The following is a 25,939-nucleotide window of genomic DNA, read 5'->3' as shown; positions in this document are numbered from 1 at the left end:
CACTGAGTGCATCGCCGGAAAATTTGATAGGGGTGTCTAGCAAGACTCAATAGGAAACTAGTGCCAGTACTTCAACGGCCTTGATCCTCGGTCATCGCTTAAATGAATAAAATGAATCTTGGTGTTGCCAAAACTTTATTTACATAACGAAGCATCCTGGTTTTTTAATTTTGGCGCCTACACCGGTTACCTGTGTATCTGTATCTTTTCTTGGACTAAAATAAAAATATCTACTGTACCATTTCGAATAGATAATTGTAGGGAATAGGGACGTGTGAGAGGTCGTGTTGCTATCCAGCCCTACCCATTCTAAAGACTAACCATGCCTTTTTTGGAGCCCGTTTCTTCTCCAGGCCTTTTTTATCGGCGCACCCATTCAATAACTCGCACAAGTCGATGACGATTTCCTTTCACTGACGCCCACATCAGACACTACACTATTTTGAAATCAACCTCGTTCCCAAGTCCTTTTCCCCGCTCTGCCCCGCACCTACCCCGAAGTGAGGGAAAAGCATTGGAACGACGTTGTTTTGAAATGCTTTACAACGTGACAATTGACGTTCTTCGTTTAGCTAAAAGGAACTGCAGAGACTCCGAGCCTGAATATAAACCATGAACTTTCACTGAGTGTTGTTACTCGCTGCCGTGAGAGACGATCGAGAGGTCCCTAAGAGACCTCCTAATTTACGCGCGCACGGCTGTTTCAAAACGCCCGCCAGTGGAAATTTAGTTCGCGCATGTCAGATTTACATTTTCAATTTGAAACCGCTGAAAATGTTCGCTGAACGGCTCAACAAGAAAGAGCCCACTGATAACTAAGTCACAAAAAGTATATGCGTAAAGTCCAAGGAAATAGCTAACTTATGCGCATACATTGTTTTTTGCTTCTCTGGTTAATGTTCGCCTAGGAAATAATGCGTGTGCGGGATAGTTAACTATGCGACGGCTGTAAGGCACCTTGTTTTGACGCGAAATAATTTATAACCTCTTAGAGATCTTCTTATTTTCAGGCAAGATTCTGATTGATTCGAATTTTTCTGTCAATAAAGAAACAACTCTCGCTTTATATCTCTCCTTTGCAGCAAGTTTCTGTACCAAGACGTTTTAATCCGAATTGTTTTGAGCAGTGTAATCCGCGATTACTTTTCACCACCGAAATAGTAAATATGGCGCCCATTTCCTCTTTGACCTCGAACAAATTCCCCTAAACTACGCCAATTTATCTTTTTGATACAATCATGCTCACCCACGGGCTAAGTAAAGAATACAAGATGTATGAAAAACTGCTAAAATATCCACGGCCATCTATTCCGTGCAAGAAAGTCGCACTACATGCGTGTGATCTCCTTCCCAAAAACTGTACGTCAACCATTTGTCACGGGAAGCTACGGAAATAGTGAAAGCACGGAAAAGACGTTTCTTTTGGTGGAAATTTCGATCACGATCAGGGACAATAAACCTTTCAATTATATGTAACTATTTTTTCTTTGATCTGGTGGATGAATCGTTCTTCTTGGCATGATTCACATGGTTTACTGCGAGTATTCCCTTCCTCTTCAAACGGAACGCACTACTAGCAATAACACAAAATTGCAAATATTCCCGCTCCCCTGAAAAACCGATCGAGAGAGATAGACACCCCTTCCTGAAACAAGGTAAAAACCCAAAGGGAGTACCCTTCTGAAGCAAGAAGGTCGCAAAAAGGAATTTCGAAACATTTCTTGAGTCAATATTTAATATTGCGTTGCTCACATCCAAGTTTAATTTAGGACTCGGTTCGATTATACATTTAGATGGCTACCTTTGGTCTCTTTGAACATCCACAATTATTGCAAAAAATTTTCCGAATTTGTGAACAGCGATTGTAGAAGACAAAAGATACGAGAACAGTTTTCTCTGCGCTGATGAAATAGAGATCATTTTTACAGCCTTTGATGTTTGTAAAGATGACCTTGACATGTGCCCTCCCAAGTTCTGCCACAAGTGTTACAAGTTGCTCTAAGAGGCACATGCCTTGTAATCAATGTGTGGCCTCAACACAAACGAACTTAAAACTATAAGATCTGTAGTTCCTTCAAAGATCATCAGAAACCTGGTAGGAAGAAGAAGAAGAGTAAACCTGGAGTAAAACTCAGAGGACTCTGCTGGACCCAAGGAACAAGTAGAAATGGTGGAAGGGATGTCTAGTACTTTAAGCTTTCAACCACCCAGCCACATTCTCGTTTCCTGAGGAGGTAAAGAATCTACCAAGTTATTGAAGATCAGAATCTCTTTACCCAAAACAGTTTGTTGAAAACATCAAGCATGAGTAGATGTGCCCAATTTGCAAAGAGGTACGGGATCAATCAGTCCAGACAATGGCATTGTCTTTCCTATGTTCCATGCAAAAGATAGTGGGCCAATTTAAAGACAGCCTTAATGAAATATAAAGAACAAGTAAACACCTTGAAAGAAACAACCTGGGGGTGAGTAACAAAAAATATATTACACTTTTAATTAGTCTAGATGATAGAGACTAGAAATAGCATAATTTTGACTAAAATTGTTCTTTACATTTCGCCTATTTTTAAGGTGAAAAGAAAGTGGTTTTCCTGTTTGGTGACTGCATTCCTATGTAAGATATTTGGAACAACTGGTGCCTCAGGTCTGATCTAGACAACAATTCATGCATACTAATAACTATATGATTGAGCAATCAACTAAAAGAACTTAAATGTAGCCTGTATTGTACATTACTATTTCTGTGAAACAGGTTTTCACCATGAGAATTGTATTTGCAGGCAAGTATTTATGTTATTGGTGCAAGATAAATCCCAAAATGATGCAAGTCTCTTGCCATAAACATGGACATACTGAACTCCCAACCCTTGAAAACATTCAAGAGGATTATGAAAAGTTTGTAGCAGATGGCTCTGTTACAAATCAACAAAAGTTTTATCATAAAGTGATTCATGAGAAACTGCCGAACATTGAATTGGACAAAGTTAGATAAAAGAATTTATTTACTATTCACAGGAGTTGCTGAATTTACAAAGTCTGTATTCTAGTGTAAATATCATGCCAGCCTACTTTACACTACTACAGGAGGAGATAGACAAACTCCTTAGAAATGCAAAGGAAGAGGTAATTTTTTCTCAATTCGTGTTTTCCAGTATCACAGCTGTACAATCCTCCAATTCCATCACACATGATTCAAACCTTTCTTAATTTTTTATTGAAGGAAGTTATGATTCTGTTATAGTTTATTGATTTATAATATTACACTAGCACAAATCAATTTAACAACCCATCAAATTATAGCTACTGAACAGTACGTAAAGTAGTTCATATTTCAATAGTACTATCTCAACATTATAGGAAAAGCTTGCAGATGAACAAATGGAATTGGCTGCCTTTGAGAAAGCCAATGGACCACTACCAATTCATTTGGATGAGGTTCATAAGAAAATGAATGTGGAGAGACAAGCTTACATGGAAAATCATTCATTTGTAACCATGTATACACTTGCTGCAAGGTAACATAACTTCTACCCTTAAATAGCTCATTGATGACAAGACTGATAAGCTAGGTAAGTGAAAGAATAACTGCCCTTCATGGAAAACATGAATACAATAATAGGATCATGTCTCACTGTTCCCCCTTTTCTTGTGTTCTTGTTGCAGAGGAAGACCTCATAAATGTCTTCAGTTCATTAGGGAAAAATTCCCAGACATGATGATCACACCAAAGCTATATATGCTACAAGAACATGTGTGCCCTTTCCTTTGACAATATCACATGGGTCTTGGATTCTATTGTGAACAAGGGCTTGAAGGAATATACTCCGAATTCAAAACACAGTCTCAGCATTTTGACGATGTGAAGAAAAAGGACACGAGATTACGTCAAATCCAGAATTAGCAGAGAAAGCTCCCAAACCTAAAGAGAGAAATTTAAAACGAAGAGCGAATGAGTAAAACGCTTCCCTTTACAGTGGCAATGTATTGGTTCGTTGACTAAGAACGTGTACCATATATGTAGATCTAGTGTAATTTATTTGCTAAGTTCTCTATTGGACGAATAAAAGTGTGACCGCACTCTTTACGACAAAAACTAGACTTTCTGCTCGAAATTCAGTACCTCCGAAATTCAAAATGGAGTCGCATAACGGCCGATCTTGACATATTAAAAGCGCCTTGAATGGACTTTAAAACAATTCGGATTAAAACACTTACCTCCGTCAGTTGTTTAGTAAGGTTTCACGTCCTCTCTTGTGACTCTCGCTTTGCTGGAAAAAATTCGGGCCTTTCCCAAATCAGAATCAAAGTTTTCACTTGATTTCATAGGGTGTGCTTGTTGGGCTCCACTATAGCAACGCGTTTTCGTCGAACACAGGCAAAATTTAACCGATTTTACCCAAATTTTCAACAGCAAGCTCCTCGTCCATATGCATGCATCCGCCATGCTAAATTTCACTCGCATACATTACAAATACAGCAAGATTTCATTGGCTAAGCTAGACCTTAGCCCGAGTGGTTGCCATGGACGCCAGATTTATGCAAATGCATAATTTGGTGTTAACCAGAGAAGTAATAATTAACTCGATGTTTCTTGTAGAACGCATGCGCGAACTAAATTTCCACCTCGAAACAGCCGTGGCGCGCCCCATTACAGTTGCGTTACGTCACGATCGTTGTGACATCTCGTGACAAGATTAAAAGCGCATCATCACAACAAACATGGCTGGTCCTTCGCCAGTTGACAGCTTCTATGCGACTTTTCCAAGACTTAAATCTGTTGTGTATCGAAGTACATCGTTGTTGGCTTTGATTCTTTTTTTTCTCACATATCAAATGGCCATTGTGGAATTCTTAATCGACGAACAGGAGAAGGGTGTCTGTAGTTCGACGAGTAAGAAATGTTTCTTTGTGTGTCGCATTTCGAACGCGCTTTGCCTTTTTTTTTCGTTTGTCTCTTTAATTTTTCACTTGTCCTTTCTAACTTCCCTTGCTTTACGTGAATGAAGGTGTAATCTCGTAATGACCATGAAAATTGCACTAGAAATTATCATTGACGAAAGGAAAGATGATGTGTTGGTGCACAATTCTTAATTCACGCGGCTGTCTGGATTTTCAATTCGTGGTCACATTTTGCGAAACAAACTTGTATTTTAACAGTTTTATTCCCTCCTTCTCCAATATTAGAAAACCATATAAACTTAAATTATTTCATTTCCAGCGAACTGCCTAGTATACAGAAGCGTTGATATTCTGGTGCCGATCAATTCAAGTCAACCGATAAAATCTAACGAGGTATGCTGCTGTAGCCACAAATTTATAATTTTGTTCCTATGGTTATGAATGTCTTTAAGAAATTTTCACAGAAAGGCAGTGAAATTGCCTCTTTTATTTGAATTTAAAGTGAATCCTTACTATGATTTCAAATCTGTGTTTTTTTCAGTTCTTTTTAGAGGGTAATTTTTGATCAGGATGTGCATGTATAGCCACAGAGCAGTTTTCATGATCTATGTCAAATATGGCGATGATGTCGCGAGGGGGGACATTTTTGCTGCAACAACTTGGGGAATAGTTTCTGAATTAAGTAAGCGTTAAGAATAGAAGTTGGTATGAAATGACCTGCACTAATAGTAAACTACTGTAGTTTGTATTTCCCCTGTTTCGCGTTGAAAATTTATTAGTTTCATATTTGCGACTTCCGGTATAAAGTGCAGTTATTGATTAACCTATGACTTCTCCTTTACTAGAGGCTAATTTGGTGAATTTTGGCCAATTTTGAGAGTGAAATATCTCGTCACAGATTTGTTGCAGTGAGTTCCTAATTTTTACCTATGATATATGATTTTACTCATAATCTGGAGGGAAAAAAGTATTTGGCTTGGTGTCATAGAATTTGGGGAATTTCGTGAAATGATGGGGTGCGTTCAAAAGGCAATTTGGAGAAAATGGTATTAAAGGTTTTCAGGGTAGTTCACCAACAAATGTTCTATTTTACAATTTTATCGTCAAAAGAGGAAAAGGAATTAAGGCTGAGATCCAATACCTTCTCATTTGGTCAATTTGTAGTATAGTGTGATGGACTGCTCTGTAGATTTTCCTTATTTTATGTAGTTTTGGTTTGCCAAGTTTCAGATCCAGAGAATTAATCTTTCCTGAGATAATGCTGTTGCAGTGGCATGAGGCGATATAGCTGCACTGATTCATTTGCAAAAAGAGGCAATATCTTTGGCAGAATTTGCCAGAGAACCCAAGTTTACTTTTCTTGTATTGGTCACCATCATTTGTAAGACACTGAGGCATTACTGCAGTGGTAAAACTCAAAACGGCACTGTAGAAATGGTCATGATTGCCATATTCATTTTGCTATTCCCACCAAACCAATCAGAACATGAAACTATAAACCTTTGCACCTTCTGTAGCATTAGCACTATCCTGGGGTGTTGAGACAACTTTGGCCCCTATGTTTTGCAGTAGAGAAAGATGGAAAAGCAACATGAAAGTAGTGGCTGCAGTGAATGGTTTAGGCTTTCTCTTACTTAAAGAAATTGACTTTGCTTGGCTGGGAAGTGAAAAGAATTAAGGTGCGTCTCTAGGATAGATAGACTGATAGATAGACTGGTTTATTAAAACCACATCACAGTAAAAATACTGAATTGCACAATTTTTTTACAAACTACTGCTATACAAATATAAAATGTGATGACTTAAAGTTCTATTAAAAGTTCTCTACAGCCGCACCCTTCACGAAAAACGAATTAGCAAAACGCTTTGTCTTGGCTGCTGGTACATTGTACGTTATTTGGTGCCTTAAATTATAATGAGGGCTATGGGCTTCAGGAATTAAGTAATGTAGTTTACGGTTCTGATTCTCGCTGATTGATTTAAATAACGACTTTGTAACGTCTTCGTGATGTTCCCTGATAGAAGTCAAACAAGCGGGCTCTAATGCTTCCCCGTATGGCATTCTAGGAAAAATACACGCCAGAGCTCTTTTCTTAACTTTTTCTAACTCTGACTGTAAGTACTGAGGTAGAGAATAATGGAACACAGGGCAAGTGTAGTCAAGGGAGGATCTAATACATGGGCAGTAGTAGGCAACTAGATGTTTGGCTGGAACACCTGCACGTTTAAGTTGCACAAGGAAATCAATTTTCTTAGCTGCTTTCTTAACTAAACTATCCACATGATCCTTCCATGTTAGTCTGTTGTTGATGGTAAGGCCAAGAAGCTTGCTAGAAGTAGTTGCTTGGATCTGAGTCCCATCAACTATAACTGGGTCAAAAAGTTCCAGGGAGGGACAGAAACTGATAGTAAGCTCTTTAGTCTTCTCAAGGTTTAGCTGGAATAAGTTGTCCGCTGACCAGTTGGAAACGTGGTCCACTGCTTCTTGGGCTCTACTTTGTTGCCCCTGTGGCACTTTTTCTGACAGGGTGGTATCATCCACGTACTTCCACATCCCAAAGGACACACTGGGGGTTAAGAGGTTGTTGATCATAAGCAAAAAAAGCCAGGGCCCCAGTTTGGTCCCTTGGGGGAGAACCGCCTCCCGGTTAGAACCGGTTCCCGGTTAGAACCGCCTCCCGGTTAGCTCAATGGATAGGGCGCTGGACTGTAGTGCGGGAGTTCAAGGGTTCGAGCCCCGGCCGGACCAACACTTAAGGTCTTAAAATAATTGAGTAGAATTTGCTACCTTTCTATAACATCAAGAAATGGTTAGATATTCTAGTCTTCTCGGATAGGGACGAATAAATGGAGGTCCCGTCTCCTGCAGGGTTGGGGCAGGAGACGTTAATTTCCCACACACGAGATTACTGTGTGATGGATGTCCTCCCCTAGGGTGGGATGGGTGGGTTAGGACAGCAGGTCCACATCAGCTATTACAGCTGCCAATTAAGTAACCTGCTCAAACAAATAAATGAACTTCAACTTCAACAACCTGCTGGTAGCGCACCCCATTCAGACATGGCACCACAAAATTACAATGTGGTGTGGGCATTTGAAAGTCACAGTCTAACATGCAATAAAAGATATGATCAAATGTGCATTACAACATTAAAAATCTTACAGCAATGAGGCTAATCCTAATAATGATAGTAATAATAATGATTTACAATTTTTCGGAAAAACAATAAAAGTAAAATATGAATTAATAAAAGAACTAATAAAAAGCTAAATTAAAAAGATGTCTTTAGTAAAACTTTAAAAGTATCCAACAATTGACACTGTCTCATTTCCAGAGGTAGTCAGTTCCATACTTTGGGCGCAGCATGTTCGAATGCCCTTTTCCCGAGTGTCTTTTTTGTTCTGTAGGTGTTATCGATTAGGAGTATGCCCCGGTGTGATCTCAACTGATACCGCGAACTCACTTTGATTTTTATTAAGTCTGAGAGATATTGTGGTGCGACGCCGTAGATACTGCATACTGATGTACATATGCATATTGAATATGAATGTATGCAGAATATGCATACTGATGTACATAAAACTCTTCTCACTTATTTGGGAAGACATTTTAAAACCTTTTGAGCAGGATTACTGATATTGGGAGCTGAAGGGGGAAAACAGCTAGTAGTTTATCGTTACTGCTGGACAAATTTTCTCAACTTACTCTAACATGCATCATATGTATCTATAACTGCAGTTCATTCATCGTATCTTACTCTAACATGTTAATGGTGATGGTCATTAGACTCAATTTATTTTGGCCCCAGTCTTAATCTTGCTCTTATCTGTTGGGGTCATTTTCAGCAGTTAAGATTTCAGCTCTGTGGCCATGCTTAAGTTTTCTCTGCCTAGTAAATATTCCCATGTATTTGTTGACATGTTTTGTTTGTTAGCCATTAGTAGACCATCAGTAGTTGTGGCACTCTCCATCAATTTTTCATTAATTTTTTTTAATTATGTATGATGGATACAAGAGACTCCAGCAATAAATATAAGTAAAGGAATTAATAGATGCCAGTTTAAAGGATATTCAGCATATGACATTCACCTTGATTGGTTCTCTTCTTATTAGTGATCTACTCTAGGACTGATGCCTGGATGATTTTGCCATTAGCAACCATTACTTATTAATTAAATGAAATGAAGGCTTATTTCTACAGTAGTTATAGATCACAGAAGCCTTACATACACAAATCTGTATGTGTATGTAAGGTGAACCGCCTCCCGGTTAGCTCAATGGATAGAGCGCTGGACTGTTGTGCGGGAGGTTGAGGGTTCGAGCCCCGGCGGACCAACACTCAAGGTCTTAAAAAGAATTAAGAAGAATATGCTACCTTTCTATAACATCAAGACATGGTTAGATATTCTTGTCTTCTCGGATAGGACCGAATAAATGGAGGTCCCGTCTCCTGCAGGGTTAGGGGTAGGAGATGTTTATTTCCCACACACGAGGTTACTGTGTGATGGATGTCCTCCCCTGGGGTGGGATGGGTGGGTTTGCAGAGCCCCATTTAAACCAGCATATGCTGAACTGGGCATCTCTGCCAAAATATGGTTGATAAATAAGTAAATAAACAAATAAATAAATAAATCTGTATATATGTATCTATATATATATGGTAGATGCTATTTGCTGGCTGGGAGGTTAATAAAAAATGTGGTTAAGGCGTTGCTGTTTTAAGTAACAAAAGTATTATTAGGGCTGTGAGCTGGCAGGGCAGTGGTCTAGCAGCACCCAGTGGCCCCTGGTGCCTGACTTTTGCTCTTGGGTGACTCAGGAATCTTAGTTTTTCATAAAAAGCACATTCTGGGCACCCCTGGATTTCATAGTTTCAGAGCACAGGGGTCCCTTCACTTTTTCATAGAGCATAGCCTTGGCAGGGTTAGGAAATCCTGAGCTTAGGGACCAATCAGGATCAACTGGTATGCCTCCTTGTTAGTTATTATTATTATTATTATTATTATTATTATTAATATTATTATAACTTTCTTTATTATTACCATTTATTGTCTTTTGTTAACTTTTTTCAGACTAGTACTGACTCTGTAGAGAAAGTTATACTTATCCTCGACACAACACAGGCAGTCTGCATGTTGTTGGGAACCTTGATCTTAGGACTTGCTGCAGATGCCAGTGGCAGACTGAAGACTCTCCTTGCTTCTGTTTTCGTGATTTTTATCGCAGGGATAGCGAGTTCTCTTGCTTTTCACTTTCTTTGGATATTTATTTTTCTGCGTGGTGTGGTTGGATTTGCAGCAGGTATGTGAAGTTAAAGCTGAACAGTAACAATCTCACCCTTTAACTCCCAGAAGTGATTAACATGTAACTTCTCCCTATAAATCCACACATTATCCAGCAAACAGGTAATGAGAATACTCAGACTAATCAGGTAGTTGTTGTTGTCCTGATCTAACAGCACATTCTCGTAGTTAATTTACAAGGAAATATGTAGCAGCCAGAGGGAAGAATTAACGATTAGATCGCGGGAGTTTAAGGGTTTATATTGTACAGTGCAGTCGTGGCTGACAGATCAGGCAGTGAAATTACCTGTTGATTCCTTTTGGCTTTGATGAATCACTTGAGACAACTAGCCTCTCATCAACAATCTGCAAAAGGGAATGAAAAAGATTTTCAGGTGAGAAGAAGCTTTTCTACCTGAATGTCTTACCAGCATTTGGGAACGTGTTAAATTGTTTTATTTTCCAGTTTACACTTGCTAAAATATACCTAAAAATCACCACAGAATAGACAACATTAGTCACTGTGGTATGAAAAACTTGATGCAGGGCTTTTCACTCCCTGGGTAACCAGTTTGTTTTTGTTCTAGCCGGCGCCATTCAAATCACGTTGATTCTGGGGGCTGAATACGTCAGTTCTAGACATCGACCAACCTGTCTATTATGTTTTTGGGTCACCACTACTCTGGCCTACATGTCAGCAGCTGGGATTGCCTATGCGCTGCAAAATATTCAAATGTTGATTCTTGGAATGACGCTTCCGTTACTACTCACCTTTCTGCTGTGGAAGTAGGTTCATTTTTAATACAGAAATGCCAGTTTTGCCTGACCACTTTAAAAGCAGGTTTACAGTAACCAAAGGCGGGTCTTCTAAAACTCCACTCCAGTGTTGAGGAATATTAAAATGCAGTTAGGTTATATATTATAGTGGGTCGAAAACTCAGCTAAGCGAATGAACTAACTTAAGATGACTCACTAATTTTCTTTCATTGTCGGTCGACATTCACAAGCCTGATATCAGCTGCTTTTTTTACCGAAGATTCCTCTTCCGAACAGCAGGTTGCTGTAGAGGCTGTGGTCGACAACCATCACCCTGAAACGAACACCAGTATGAATTATTTGGGAGCCTCAGGGAGGGAAATCTTTTCCATTCGGTCATCCAAAGCCGAGGGAGCGTTTCTTTGCTCAAATTTACCCGCGCTCTTGTGGGCGGAGCCTAATCACTTTGCTTGAAATTTTGGAATATGGCTCACCTTTGCAGTTCTTATCTAAGACATCAGCATTTTGCCTTTCCCAGGTTCGCTCCAGAATCTCCCCGTTGGCTTCTACTTAATTCCTCCTCAGATGAGGAAACAAACGAGGCGCAGGTGTTGTTGGAGCAAGCAGTTAGCGAAGGGCAAAGGAAAACTTCAAAGTTTAGAAAGTGTTCATCGTTGTGGAGAAAATTTTATACCCCACCAAACGTGGAGTCAAACAACGGATGCTGCGCTCTTCTTAGACGCAAAAATCCTCGAAAAAAAACAATTGTGTTGGCGTTTGCTTGGTGAGTAAGAAGGGTCCTTTGCACACTGCTAGGCCACAGTAGAGGCCACTCGCCCACTGTCTATTAGGGAATAGGTAACGAGTAGCGTAGCCTATCAGATTGCAGCGTGTGCATCAAAACGCGATGGGCCTTATACTAATGGTAGTTTTTTTTTTTAAACTAAAATACTGCATTCCATTGGTTGGAAAGTCAGGGAGGTAATCATAATGTTGATACTTTGAGACGAAAGTGGCGATGGCGATCATGAAAACGTAGTATTATTGATAATGACGATGACAATGTGGTAATCTGATTTTGATGGTTGACAGTCGATGTGGACTTTAACAGTGATCATAGTATGGTGATTGAAGTGATGCTGATTGGCTGTTTTGGGTCGATGATGCAGCCTCATTGAAAGGAAGAAAGAGAGCCCTGGTAACTAGGTTGGTGACGATGGTGTTGATGATAACGTCAGTCATGACATCCTCGATGAATTAGGAAAGAAAGGAACGGAAACAATGATTCTAGCCGTCGAGTTATTGCAAGAATAGCTCAATTACTTTACACAATTATTCGTTTGCTAATGTCTAACTATTTCTTCTATTATTTGTTACAGGTTTGCCTTGGGCGTATTGTACCGAGGACTGAACATAAGTTCTATTCAGCTTCTTCCGAATTTCTACAAGAACTATGCAGTGCGAGAAATTATCCACTTGCTGGGAGTTGCTCTCTTCTTCTTTATGGTCACGAGGTAAATAAGTACGTCACGCGATTTGAACCACAATTTATGACAAAATTGTGGTGAAATGTTTACTCTCCTCTCTGTCATCCCCCTAGCGTTTTTCTCGTACTTCCTCTCCCTCTTCTCCTCCACTTCTTCTCTCTGTACCCCCCTTTCCCTCTGCCATACATGTCGTGTTGGTGTCATGTTCAACTTCTTTTTCAGAGTCGGTCGACGTGCATGTACGGCTCTTTCCATGCTGTTCGCCGGTGTTTTCTGTTTGCTGTTCTCTCTTGCTTCTCGTGAATTTTTGAAAGCAGGTATTTGACCTTGACTTTTTGTTTAAGTGTCTTTAACAAATAACAAGGTCGCCACAATAACCAATTAGAATAAAAGAAATTGTTATAAGGAACCAACGAGAACGCGTTTTTGTAGGTAAAGACACAGACCTGTTCTTAAAAGGACCGTCTCACCAAACTTATGTTACTACCACTAAATTACTGGCTAGGATATCTAGACGTTGTTTCTTCTAGAAGTGCATGAAAGGAGGTGTAAACTTTGCCAGACATTTTGATAAATATTTTCATCTCTAAGTGGACGCTCTCGCCGTGCTAGTTTTTGGGACTACTTCTTGAATAAAATTTGTATCGTGTGGAATAGTATCCCTGATGATGTCAAGCTGGCTGAATCCTTGGGTTCATTCAAGTGCCAAATTAAATCATTATTTTTCAAGCGTCTTTATTATGTTTTCGATGGGGACAAAGTTCGTTCATTTAATATTATCTGTCCCAAATGTAGAAGAGTAAATTTATATGTGCATGCACTTGTTAATGATTAATTCATCATTTAACTTATTTAGTTTTGGTTGATGGATCGGAGAAGTGTTTTTTTTTTTTTTTCCCCTTTCTTTTTCAATTATTATCAATGTGAGGCTGAGCTGGGGACTGGTGGTCGAATCTTGTAGGGGACATAATGTCTTATTATTCGTACTACCCGAACATTGTAATCAGTTTGCAAGTCTTTAAATAAGTAAACTAATTAATTAATTAATAAAAGAACCCAAAATGAAAATTCACCTTTTCGTCCGTGTCTGTCTCGCGGGAAAAATGCTCGCGGCGCCCCTAACTCTTACACTTATTGATAAAAATATGGGTTTTTTTTTTTTTTTTTTTTTTTTTTTTTTTTAGAGCGTCATGCAGTGACACTGGTGATTCAGTTAATAGGCCGTGTATGTATGATGGCTTCCCAGGCTTCGCTCAATTTATATTCATTTGAATTGTTCCCGACAGTAGGCAGGTGATTACACTTTCTGTCAGTCACTTTTTCTGTCATATTGATTGAGTCGCACCATTCCCGGGGCACGGTAACGAGGTAGTTCAGTATAGCATATCCCGGCAATATGCGAGGCTCAAGACTCAAGCTTCCTTAAGTATCGGAGCCCATGAGGGTAACAGTGCCTAGCGATTTTATAAAGTTGATTTAGTTCTTATCTTTATGGTTTCAGTTTATCAGTCTCCTCGTTCGAAATTACACTTAGAGTCTAGAATTAAGTTTTATCATTTTCCATGTCTACAGATGTTCGGCCGTTTGCTTGGTATTTTGTTTTGCCTACTTGGGCGAAGCGCTGGCTCCGCTGATCATGAAGCTCCAACTGCAGACCCAAGCCGTGGTGCCGCTCGGCGTGATGGGATTCCTCTCTCTGACAGCTAGTCTTCTGTGTCAATGTTGTCTTCCCAAAACGAAAGGCAGGGAATTTGAGACCTTTGAAGATAGCTCGGAAATGGATGGTTTAAAAGAGCGGAGTCCAAAATTTTATCGAAAAAGGAAGACGAATTGCAAAACACAGCAAGTTGAAATGACAGAAAGTACTGAAAGCACAGTCAATGACGCGAGCAGCGACGAATTCGCGGTAAGAAATGAATGCCTTTCTCCGTGTGGACTTCCCCTCTTTTGAGAATGTAATTATAATTTATAGTTCTTTATTGTCTTAGAAACTTCGTCATAGTTGGGAGGTATCGTTTGATCGCAAGTCTCGGAACTCACGGTGGGAGGTAAGAGTGTAATTGACAATAGCCTCCTTAAGATTCTCGCAAAAACTTTCTTTAGTTCATAAAAACTAGGCTTGTCAGCCCAGTGGGTATCATAGTGAACCAACAAAATGACCAGCTCATAGTTGGCTTGTTGGTTCAGTTGGTATCATAGTGAACCAACAAAATGACCAGCTCATAGTTGGCTTGTTGGTTCAGTTGGTATTATAGTGAACCAACAAAATGACCAGCTCATAGTTGGCTTGTTGGTTCAGTTGGTATCATAGTGAACCAACAAAGTGACCAGCTCATAGTTGGCTTGTTGGTTCAGTTGGTAGAGGACTGTACCGGTATCGCAGAAGCGATGGGTTCAACATCCGTACCGGCCTGAATTTTTTTTCAGGCTTTATTTTTGCTACTGCTTAAGTAGTATTCCTTACTACGAAGATGACGTTCATATTCCAGCACTGTAGCTACTGAATTGGGCTTCCGACTGAAATTTCAAGTGATGCAGCTCAAAGATCGCGTTCAATATTGAAAGATTGTAACTGTGCGACCTCAGAAGTGCCCGTTGTAATTTACCGAGCGATCGCCAGCCGAAAATCCAGACGGCAATCGTCGCTCTTTCATCTGGCGAATTTCGTCGGCAGCCGGTGTTTAGCGACAACCCTGATGTTCCTTTACTAAATCCGCGGTACACATATATGATTTTCTGATATTTAAGGTCATTGAAAAGAGAATTACAACTCCACAGTTCTTCAGTGTGGAACAAATTTTGTTGACAACGTGCCATTATAAAGATATTTATCTTTTTCTTAACAGATACTGAGTTACGAAGATGCTAAAAGGAAGTAAGTGATATCAGATGGTTGTTTTTAAGAAGCCGTTACCGAACTTGTGCGTGCACGTGCTTTGAGACTACGTAAGTTAAAATGTCGTCAGAAAATAACGCGGACTCTTTTTTTTTTTTTTCACTTGTGTAAGTTCTTTTCGAGGAATTGAAAGTTTTGAGTTTTTCAGTGGCAATGTGTTTGGTGGACGTTGGTATTTACCGTGTTTATCATGAGTTTACCGTTTACCGTGTTACGAAAAAACATGTGTTTGATTTCCGTTTCGCTTCCGAACAGTTGTATTTAAGCTCTGCTCGATTCTCGTCCATTTTGGGAGCCGTGGGTTTTGAGGCAGTCAAAACAGCTCATACGGTAAATGAATAAAACAAAACAGGTGTTCTAAACACCATTATAACATAACCAAAGTAAAGCGCGCGCTCTGATTGGTCAAATTAGCGTCCCCCATTTGCCCATGGGTGTACGCTGCTGACGTGAGCAAATGCAAAGACTATTTTTCCGCGCGCGCTTGTTTTTTTCTGGTCGCGTAAGATTTGTTAAATAAAAGGGAACTCTTTAGCTACAATGTATCAGTGTTATGTTATAAAACAAATGGTAAACACCACAGCGTACACTATTGAGTTATGGATGCACTTGGGAGGTTTGCTAAGCACTCAAGAAGCTAGAGTCGCTCTCGGCTATCGCCTCGAGCGACTCTTACGCTTCTTTCGTGCTTAGCAACCTCCCGCGTGCATCCATAACTCAATAGTGTACGGTGTGGTGTTTACCATTTGTTAAGAAGGATACGTTTAACTTCCCGTGTCCAGATCGATTTGATAAAATTGTAATTTCATGTGACTCTCCTAACTAACAGTCGTTCACGAGATGGATTTGGTGTAATCGATAATGTAATTTCATTTCTCTTTTAGAACTCACTCCATCTCTATCCATCAAAACCTTGACGAAGAATCTCACATATTGTCTGAAGAAGATATTGATAAGGTATCAGATATCTCAAGTTTTCTGAATTCTATCAGATTTTTCACCAGTATGCGCTGAAAATGACTCCACCGTTTGATCCAGAATGTGTAATTAGTAGCGTTTCGCGAGCCAGTGAGCGAGGAGTGAAGCGTTGACAAATCTCGCGTGTTTTTGCACATGCGTCGAAACTCTCGCGGGAATATATCTTACTGGCTATTAAAACCTTGAAGAGTCAAGATTCCTTGTGAAACGAGCTCATATTATGTAATGGCTTTTATACCAACTCTTCGAGATTTCAATCAGTTCTGATCAGGTGATGAGTACAAACATGGTTTTTGATACCAAATCTCTTAACTGATTTACAAGGAAATTTATTGTAGTTGGAAGGGAGAATTGCTAGTCAGATCATGGGAATTAAGCGTTTAACCCGGTGTGATTGTTTTTCAGCTGGCCTGTCATCTCCCATCAACCACAATGGTCTTGGCTTACAGCACATTTCTACATGGCATGAGCCTTCAGACATTGTATCATCGGGTCAGAGGTGTTGAAACTCCTGTTCTCCTTGTAATCGAGGATAGCAATGGCTTTGTAAGTATTTTACGTCAATTTTTCTTGCATCGTTTGCGAGGCTGAATCTACTCTGTCAAGATAAAATCTGAAAAGGTAATGAAGGGTAATAGAACATCTGCAAGCAAGACCTTGTCATCCAAGGATTGCCGATCACCTAAATAAGCTGCCTTTGAAATACCTATTTTAATTAGTTTCCTGACAGAAGGAAGCTCAATATTTTTAAAGGAGAAGTGTCCAAAGAATATTTTTCACGTGATTTAACGAAATATCGATGACTTAACCTTGGAAGTCCAACTCAATACGAAATTTTTCCTTTTTCTGTCTTAGGTTTTTGGTGTGTTTTCTCCGACGGCACCCATGATTGGTCCTGATAAATTCCTTGGTGTTGGAAAATCATTTTTCTTCACTTGTAAACCGAAATACATGGTAGGAGAACAGTTGAGAGGAATTTACATTCGAGTGTAGAAACCGATTTGGGAGTACATTTGTTTTGCTTTACCACACTGTCAATCAATCAAACACAAAATCGAACCAGTCTCTCGCGTATCAACGTGCCTTAGGCAGCTTACATGTTTTGTCTTTCCCATCGGCTTTGTATAATATTTACGGCAATTTTTTTTTTGTCTTTGTTTAACAATAAATTTGCTTCAATATGATGGCAAAGTTTACATCATTCTCTCAACAATTGCGAAGGGAATGTAGCAGTACCTTCATTTTTCAACAATTTCTTTTAGTTCTTCAGATTACGTACTTGATACAAATTATACGTTAGGGAACTGGCGAGTTCCTGATTGGCTTCTACTGATCACTCTGGTTTTGGTGTAAGAATACCGTATCAAAATGTACTCTAATGTTTTTGTCTCTTGTCTTTGTTTTTGGTTAAGCACATAGTTTACATGAAGTAACAACCTAACTTTGAGTTTATTTACCGATGTTGATCACACCAGATCTATCCATGCTCTGGAAAGAATTCGTATTATTTGACAGGGGACACCACAAACCTTGCATTCGGATGTAGCGAGTAAGTACTAGCAATAATGTTGATGAAAATTTAACGCAGTTAGCAATTCGATCGATCAAAGTGGTTTAGAAGTCGGTGAGCTTTACCGAAAGAACGTTATGTTTGAAATTTGAATAGCAGTTAGGTTTTTTGTTTGTTTGTTGTTGTTGTCGTGTTGTTTTCTGTTGTTGGTTGTTGTTGTTGTTGTCGCCGTGTGATGGATGTTCAGTTCATTGACGCCTCTCTAGACTGTTCCCAACCATCTATTTGAGCTTCGGGTCTCCCATCGTTTATTTTTTAAAATAAACGATGGGACACCCGATGCGTTTTCCGTACCAAAGAACGGCTCCCAAGGTGACCCTTTGCAATAGTTCATGTTAAGCTTGTTTTTACATGACATTACGGCAACTTAAACCTAGCTGCTCAGCCCGTGATTGAAAACGCCCCATGGCCATTTGATTCTGTAGTTCCAGGTAGACATGAGACATTTATCAGGGTGACATGTCACATGTTGTAAATTTTAGGGGAACATTTGGCCTGTGGCTGGACAGTGAACTTTATCATGGTAGAAGCACTGCGTGCGATACTTACGACAGTGAAATGCTTTCCGCGACAGAGGACTTCATTTGTATCGGAGTGGAAGTCTGGGCATTTGCCTAAGTATGGCGTCACTAACATGCCCGTCACGCCACCAACACGGTGTCACGCACAATGGCCGTTCTAGCTGCCACACATCAGAAATATATCAATCACAATCACTAAACATTAGAAAGAAACCTTTGGATGGATCTTTGAATTAATTTGACCACGATTTGACAAAAACCATTTATTGACCCGCACAAAAAATGGAAAGAATAGCAGTGTACTTACATGCGTGTGTTTTCTAAAAAAGTACGAAACAACATCAAATTTATATAGGTACAGCCTTGAAGCAACTGTCAGTCAAATTAACAAATAAAGATAAATGAAGAAATTAATAGACAAAAAATGTAATTATCGCGATTTATATCATATAAAACTGATCAGAAAATGCTCCAGAAATATTTCCTATACAGTGAAACATTATTATTTCCTATACAGTGAAACATATTTCCTATACAGAAATATTACACTATACAGTGGAACCTCGATTTAACGAACCTTTATATAACGAAGTCCTCGGTATAACGAACGATACTTCAGTTTCAGCCCGACTAAAGTTACAGTAAAATGCATACCACAGAACCTGGATGTAACGAACCCTCGATATAACGAACCAATTTCCCCAGTCCTTTGGCACTTCGTTAAATCGAGGTTCCACTGTATTAGTTTTAAGTCCACTTGTGTCGATGTGTTTCTAAACGGAGATTGTGTAACCAAGCCTGTTAGTAAGCTCTCTTTGGTGCTGCTTCATTTCCGCTTTTTAGATTGAGTCCCTCTTTCTAACGCGGTTAAGCACGCGTATATGCCACTTTCATAAGTGGCTGCTGGATTAATATTCTTATGTTTAAATTTAAATTAGCCTTTCTGGCCTCGTTCTTCAGTACAAAATTCAAGAGAATACATTATCTCAAGCGAAGCCAGAAAGGCTAATTTAAATTTAAACAAAAGAATATTAATCCAGCAGCCATTTATGAAAGTGGTCAATAGAAGAATATTTATGGATACATTCGTTACAAATGCGGGGTACGTAATCTTAATTATTAAATGAAATCGTTTATCAATGAATTTGAACATCAGAAAGATTTGAAATCAGAGAGAAAATTTATTTATCATGATGAAATGTTATAAAATAGTTTATCATCATTGAGTAAGAAATATAATGATCTGATTAATTGCAAATTTGAAATAGCGTGCGCTGTCAAAATTGTCTGTCTTGACTTCTTGTGATGCTTTTTTCATGTAAATTTTCAATAAGTAAGACAATGATTTCTCGCACAATTTGGTGTAATAAGCACTTGTATATTTTTCAAAGACTACAAGTTGATCTTGCCCTTCGGGCTCATGCAATTTTCTTGTCTTTACTCGTGCTTATTTACACCAAATTGCACTCAAAATCGTGTTATTACCAAGACTATTATGTCTAATATGTAAAGCTTATATGTTGTATACTTGCATCGTTCTCACCACTATCGTGTGGTTGGATTTACAGATTCAAATTCTTTTGACCATTAAACGTGATTTATAAAGTGTTTTAATTTGTTTTTCGGTTTTTTGTTTTCTTGTCTCTTGCTGTCACTGATTTTGCAATTCCTCATCGGGACTCCATCCAATGACCTCATCAGCAAGCAACAAAGCGTAGCGCTTAAATAGTGTCCAAAACGCATATACCTAGCGTTTGCCCTTCGTTCCATATTTGTTCTGTAGGAGGCAGTGTGGCCGAGTGGTTAGAGTGTCGGACTCGTAATCCGCCGCTCCCGGGTTCGAGTCCCACCCTGACCACTAGATTTGTTTCACGGTAGCCCCGTGTTCAGATCCTTGGCCACACTTGTAAACAGCCACCTGGTTTGCCTCAGGCCGTTTGGGGTTCTTAATGATGTTTTTAATGATGTTATGTTCAGTTTAGACCATTTGTTTCATTTGTTTGCAAGGACCACAATGAAAACTAATGGTTCACCAGTAATTGTGTGATCCTATAGAAAGACTTTTTTTTTTTTTTCTTTTTTTTTTTTTTGTTCTGACGAGGGGTTAACGTCAGTGTTAGAAACTCTATACGGTCGCCAATTTTACATTATCAACTTAGGATATCGATCGGTAAAAAAAAAAAAAACAAAAAGGTGGCAAGGTGGAAGAAGTCTTAGTCGCAGCATACTCACATTAGAAAAGAATGGTTGTTTCAAAATTCATCCGAAATCTCCGGTTGTTAAACGTCCATGTTGAAAGAAGTCCGAAGTCCGATCACGCAATTTTAAGCAGTTTCCATAGATATGGACTACTTACACTCCCTTCAACAAACAGTGTAGCATACTGGCTACCCCTAAAGAATAGCAGCCACAAAAAGAATTTTAATCCCCGGTTAAATTGATATTTGCGGTCGACAGTTAGCTGCAATTCATCAACAGTGACCATTGATTGCAGTATCCTAAAAACCGATTTTGGCGACAGTTAAAATCAGTCCGCTATGATATAAAATTTAAGTGAGTGGTACGGATAGCAAAACCTTATCTGGATTCTTCAAGATGAGAAGTTTTCAACGAAGAAATAAGTTATTTCTTTTACTAATTGGAAACGTCATTCCTTAATTGAATTAAAGTTCGTGTTTTTTATACTCTGCGATTAGAGCTAGAACTGAAAAATGGCATCCTATAATTGCCCCAGTTAGTCCAAAGAGAGCAACTGCTGAATCAACGGCGAAGTCGTACCATTGAATTCTAGTATAACAGATCTTCATTTGGAAAATAGGAGAGGAAATAAACGTTAGGCACATCCCTGTAGAGCTGCCAACTAGGGCAATGTACAACCTAAATTGAGGAACTAAGACGCTTACGAATAACGTGAAGGAAACTATACACAAGCGCGCGGCGAGCGTTTGAAAATAGAAAATTTTGTCTTTTGCCTGGCTAAGACTGTTCACCTTAAAACAGGGAAACTCAATGTTTTCTAGAATGACGAACGCGGTGTACACTGGTATTGTGTACGATGTGGCGTCCAGTGGTAGGACTAGAAGGTTGACGCACATATGAAGTCTGCCTTTAGAAAGATTGTTAGTGATTACCTGGTCTGTGTTTTGAATGAAAGTGAAATAACCGATGAGGCCAAAGCCAGCTTTCACGAAGGTGACCGCCAGATAAGCGACGCACATGACATTACTGAATTTTTGGGGCTTTTTCATACTACCTTGAGTCCCCGGCGTGTAAGGTTGTAACAATGATTCCGACAGCTGCACCGAAGCTCTTTAGCTTGAAGTCGGATAGCAATGCAAAATTCCAGCGCTCGTGATGAATGACACCGTATATTGTGACGGAGAGATAAATAATTTCTCCAATCGTGACCGACAGGAAACTTACCACGACACATCATTGAGAGACTTAAGAGAGATGTTTGGAAGAGTAACAATGGCTCCTAACGCTGTCCAATGGCTTTCATTAAGCGGTACGAAGGGAAAGGTGGAGGCAAAAATGGAGCCGCACAGAATCAACAACACCGTGCAGTATGAGAGCTGTTCAAACATTTGCGCCGCGTTGACCAGGTGTCGCCCGATTTTCGGCGAGAACGCTTCTCCGATTTCGACATGGCTGTTTCGAACTCGGAATGTCCTGGGATCTGCTCCGGTGAATACTCGTACAGACGCTGCACCAGAATCTTATTGGTAAAGTTGGAAATAAAGGCTATGGAAAGTATGCTGAATGCTGAAAAGAGCCATGTAGCCTCCGCTTTTGACAACATATGGCATGGCCAGTATGGTAGCCCCTTGGTTGGCATTAAAAATGTTGCAAAAAGTTTGCAAGTTGGTCGTCTTGTTTTGGTCATCCTCTTCCATGGATGAAATGGCATGATTACTTTCTTTATCTTCTTCCGCAGCCTCTTGGTCGCTTTCGTCATTTGAGACATTTCGGAGCAATTTATAAGTTCCGTAGACGTGATCTTGAGTCATTGACTTCATTTCTGCTTCACTTGAGACTGCAAAACTAAGAAATACTTCTAACGCCTTAACTGTTACACATAAACGCTACAATACGTTCACAATTACTTGGCATATTTTATTTGAACCCGCCGAAAATACAATGTTGTCACAAGGCAAATCAAGCATAAAGTTTTGTAAAGGATCTCAGAAAACTTAGGCTTATATGCTGATCTCAAAAGTTAAATTCAGTTGTTAAATGTGACAATCTGTTTTCAAATACTTTTTACACCAGATAGAGTCAGAAAATTGGTTTTGGTGCGTCGACACAAATCTGCAAACTTGCGCAACAAGGGTTCCGGTTCACTAAGGAGCTTTTTTCCTCATGTGCTCCGGAAACGGATCTACCAAGCGGTGGCAAGGTAAATTTGAATCTTCTGTATTCTTTGTTATTTGAGTTACAGGCGAATTAAAGGAAGCACAGCTAATCATCATGGGTTGGAGCCCAGAGGATTGGGGAACATGAGTCTTTCGAGCTAGCCCCTTTAAATTAATGTTATATTAATATTGTCATCATTATTATCCTCACTGTTTATACTAATGTCAAGGAGACAATATACTGGTATTCTTGAATCACCTTTCTCTTGTCGAAAAGGATACTCATCTATATGTGTGATGCGGCAGGTTTTCTGTCACGGTGATGCATGTGAGTAATATTCTGCAACTCTACCTCTTAGCTTTATTATAACACTATTATTGTGGCCCAGAATTTACGGTAAAATTTAGACTTGGCAAATACGAGCCTGTTTTAATAACAGACCTTATTATATGGCTGTGTCTCACAAGGACTGGGAACTACCGAATTCACGAATTTGATTGGCTAAAATCAATGCTGATAGCGGTCTAGATTTTCCCATCTAGACCGGCATCTAGACCGGTCTAGAAAAAAAAGATACAAAGAATATAAAAAATTGGCATATAAGACACAGCCATATAATAAACATCTTATTAACCGAGCTTGGTCGGTCTGTATGGGAGAATCTTGACCTTGGGCGCTGGTACAGACCTCACTGCGTTCGGTCTGCACTGGCGACCTCGGTCAAGGTTCTCCCGGCACACAAACCTCCCGCTCGGTTAATAAGAACTAAGTAATATCTAGCCATTTTGACCTCACGCTTAGTCAATAGAGGATTTATTATACAGCAGAAAGATTTCGCTTTGATAAGAATCAAAAATAACTTCACGTTTAATTTGGAGAACCGGAAAAGGAAGCCTAATAAACTGTGTTTTAGCACATTAAACCTTAAACCCACGAGGGTTGTTTATCTTTAAATTTGTTTTGAAGTCTTTTGCCGCTCTTTGCGACTTCATCACCAACATTGTAGAAAGGTTACGAGCTTTGTAAGTTATAAATTTTATTCACTTGCGGGGATCAAAGCGGGCAATCCCGAGCGGGCAAGATGGGCCCATCTTGCCTGAGTAGTTTATGGGGTCCGATATGGCCATTCCGTAGAGGCCTGGGTCCGAGTGACTCGGCCGAGGTTAATTTATTCATACCACGTAGGTGTACGGGGGTTAGGGTTAGGGGGGTTAGGGAGGTTAGGGTTTTGGGGTTAGGGTTAGGGGGGTTAGGATTTTTGGGGGTTGGGGTTAGTTATCGCATAGTTTCATGCGTGGGTTTTTGCATCTGATCGTTGAATTAAACGCGATCTCGAATTCTACGAGTCTATGGTAGATAAATAAAAAAAAAGTGTTGTCTTCTATCGAGTGTCATTGAATCATGTCTCTAGGGTCGAAACTTCTTTACGTGCACTACTCTCTACTCAAGATACAAAAGATAAAAAAAAACAATAAGAATTATCTAATGGCTTGGTACAAGCGTAAGTTGCAAGTGATTCGATTGTGTAGAAGGTGCTAATAAGAGTAGAGGTATGTTACGAGGATTAGGTGGCGGTATGATGAAAGCGTGCAAAGACACGGGCAATATGTAAATATGAAAAAAATATTCTATAAACTTCGAGGTGTGTAATGCGACTTACTTTCGGCAGCATGGGATAAAATGCGAATACAAAAACGTGTCGAAAGATAAGATTCTATATAAAAATTACAATCGTCTAATGGAAACAATGAGTGGTATCGCTGTAACGCTTCTAATATGGAGACGGTAGAGTATACTTAACAAATGGTAAACACCAATCAGAGCGCGCTTTACTTTGGTTATGTTATAATACAAAATCGTAAGGAAGAAGTAACGTACATAGAGACTCTTGAGATATCTACAAAACATAAAAGAGATGGACAGAATACCCGGCCACATCATTTACATGTCATTGAATAAGAATAGCGTCTATTGTATTATACCTCATTCTTCAAAGCCTCCCGACATATGTAAATGAAGTTGCTCTGATGGATGGACATGAGTGGAATGGTAATACTATGAAAATGTACGAGCTGTTTATGTTCTAAAAAACCGTGGTGAATAGAAAAGCGACATCTAAAGGAGATGTATTCGAATAACAATTTCGTAAATAAACAATAAAAAACGCATTCGGGAAAGATGGAATGAATACGCACTCTCCTTTGCCGTCTTTCCTCTTTAAACTCTTGATACATCTGTCTCTCTTCCACCTCTTCTTTCAAATCTTCTATGGTCTCTGACAACACCATCTGTTCTAACTCCTTACATGTCTTCCTCACTTTTTCATTTCTCCTTTCACACTTGAATACAGGAACTGTCATAAATTTAAAACTTTTTGGGAAAGTCTCATTTCTTTGATGTGCGATGTAGCGGTGCAGCACCCACTCCTTTAAACGAAGCTCGCCCTTCGTCTTCTTTAGTTGATACTGGTATTCTTCCCTGGTTAGCTGCATCGCAGCGAATGACAACGTGTGAGGGTCGCTTCTTTGATTCCGACCCATGTGGAGGCGTTTCTCTGACTAATCTCTTTTCATTCCAGATACACAATGACCTCACACAAAGAATTGTTTCTAGCTCATTTTGACGAAGAGATTGAACAGAATCCCCAATGGGCCAGAGCCGTCTTAGACGAATTATTAGCCATTGTCAAAGAAAAAGCCACCACGCAAGATCTTCGCGATATACGCAGACAAGTGACTAAATACATTGACGAAATTGAAACCTATGATGCACAAGTGGGAGAACAAACTACTTTCCATCAGTTATACAGAGACATGATGACTGCCTTTCTAGCTTATGTCACGTATTTACAAATCAAATACCGCGTTGTGTGACAATAAAAATTGTAATATGCGAAAACAGTGTGTTGGAGTTAATCCCTCCTCCATCTTGGATTCTTTTGTTCCCTTTGTGTGAGACGCCATCTTGAAAACCGTTATCTTTTAATCAGATGCAAAAACCCACACATGAACCTACGCGATATTTAACCCTAAACCCCCAAAAATCCTTACCCCCCTAACCCTAACCCCAAAACCCTAACCCCCCTAACCCTAACCCCAAAACCCTAACCCCCCTAACCCTAACCCCCCTAACCCTAACCCCAAAACCCTAACCCCCCTAACCCTAACCCCCCTAACCCTAACCCCCGTACACC

The 25,939-nt window shown here is 39.6% G+C and overlaps 1 protein-coding gene, 2 long non-coding RNA genes and 1 pseudogene across 4 annotated transcripts; 2 read left to right on the top strand and 2 right to left on the bottom strand.

Annotated features, from left to right (window-relative positions):
* Positions 1 to 2,440: 2,440 nt before the first annotated feature.
* On the top strand, positions 2,441 to 3,519 carry LOC148734175 (uncharacterized). Its single transcript, XR_015998530.1, has 3 exons — positions 2,441 to 2,465; positions 3,016 to 3,123; positions 3,358 to 3,519. It is a non-coding gene; the product is annotated as an uncharacterized LOC148734175 (long non-coding RNA).
* LOC148734174 (uncharacterized) lies at positions 2,985 to 4,632 on the bottom strand. The gene is made up of 2 exons (XR_015998531.1): positions 4,216 to 4,632; positions 2,985 to 3,919 (listed from the first exon to the last, which is right to left on the bottom strand). It is a non-coding gene; the product is annotated as an uncharacterized LOC148734174 (long non-coding RNA).
* Positions 4,633 to 4,691: 59 nt separating this feature from the next.
* Positions 4,692 to 19,998, top strand: LOC111340611 (solute carrier family 22 member 3). 2 transcript variants are annotated; one of them, XM_022947487.2, is made up of 16 exons: positions 4,692 to 4,891; positions 5,219 to 5,292; positions 9,973 to 10,201; positions 10,770 to 10,968; positions 11,477 to 11,722; positions 12,318 to 12,452; positions 12,648 to 12,742; positions 13,610 to 13,718; positions 13,998 to 14,331; positions 14,414 to 14,473; positions 15,272 to 15,300; positions 16,206 to 16,278; positions 16,705 to 16,845; positions 17,155 to 17,253; positions 17,775 to 17,848; positions 18,352 to 19,998. In XM_022947487.2, exons 1-16 carry the CDS (start codon positions 4,720 to 4,722, stop codon positions 18,485 to 18,487), a joined length of 2,205 nt encoding a protein of 734 aa, XP_022803222.2. In that variant the 5' UTR covers positions 4,692 to 4,719; the 3' UTR covers positions 18,488 to 19,998. The 2 variants fall into 2 exon arrangements, with proteins under 2 accessions (XP_022803222.2, XP_088608619.1); XM_088752493.1 differs by lacking the exons at positions 4,692 to 4,891; positions 5,219 to 5,292 and adding an exon at positions 6,469 to 6,578.
* On the bottom strand, positions 19,998 to 25,696 carry LOC148734173 (vesicular inhibitory amino acid transporter-like; annotated as a pseudogene).
* Between the last annotated feature and the right edge of the window lie 243 nt (positions 25,697 to 25,939).

This window comes from Stylophora pistillata, chromosome 3 (genome assembly GCF_964205215.1).
Source record: "Stylophora pistillata chromosome 3, jaStyPist1.2, whole genome shotgun sequence".
NCBI classification, from domain to species: domain Eukaryota; kingdom Metazoa; phylum Cnidaria; class Anthozoa; order Scleractinia; family Pocilloporidae; genus Stylophora; species Stylophora pistillata.
The sequence above is the reverse complement of the archived record's forward strand: the minus strand, read 5'-3'. Positions and strand labels throughout refer to the sequence as shown.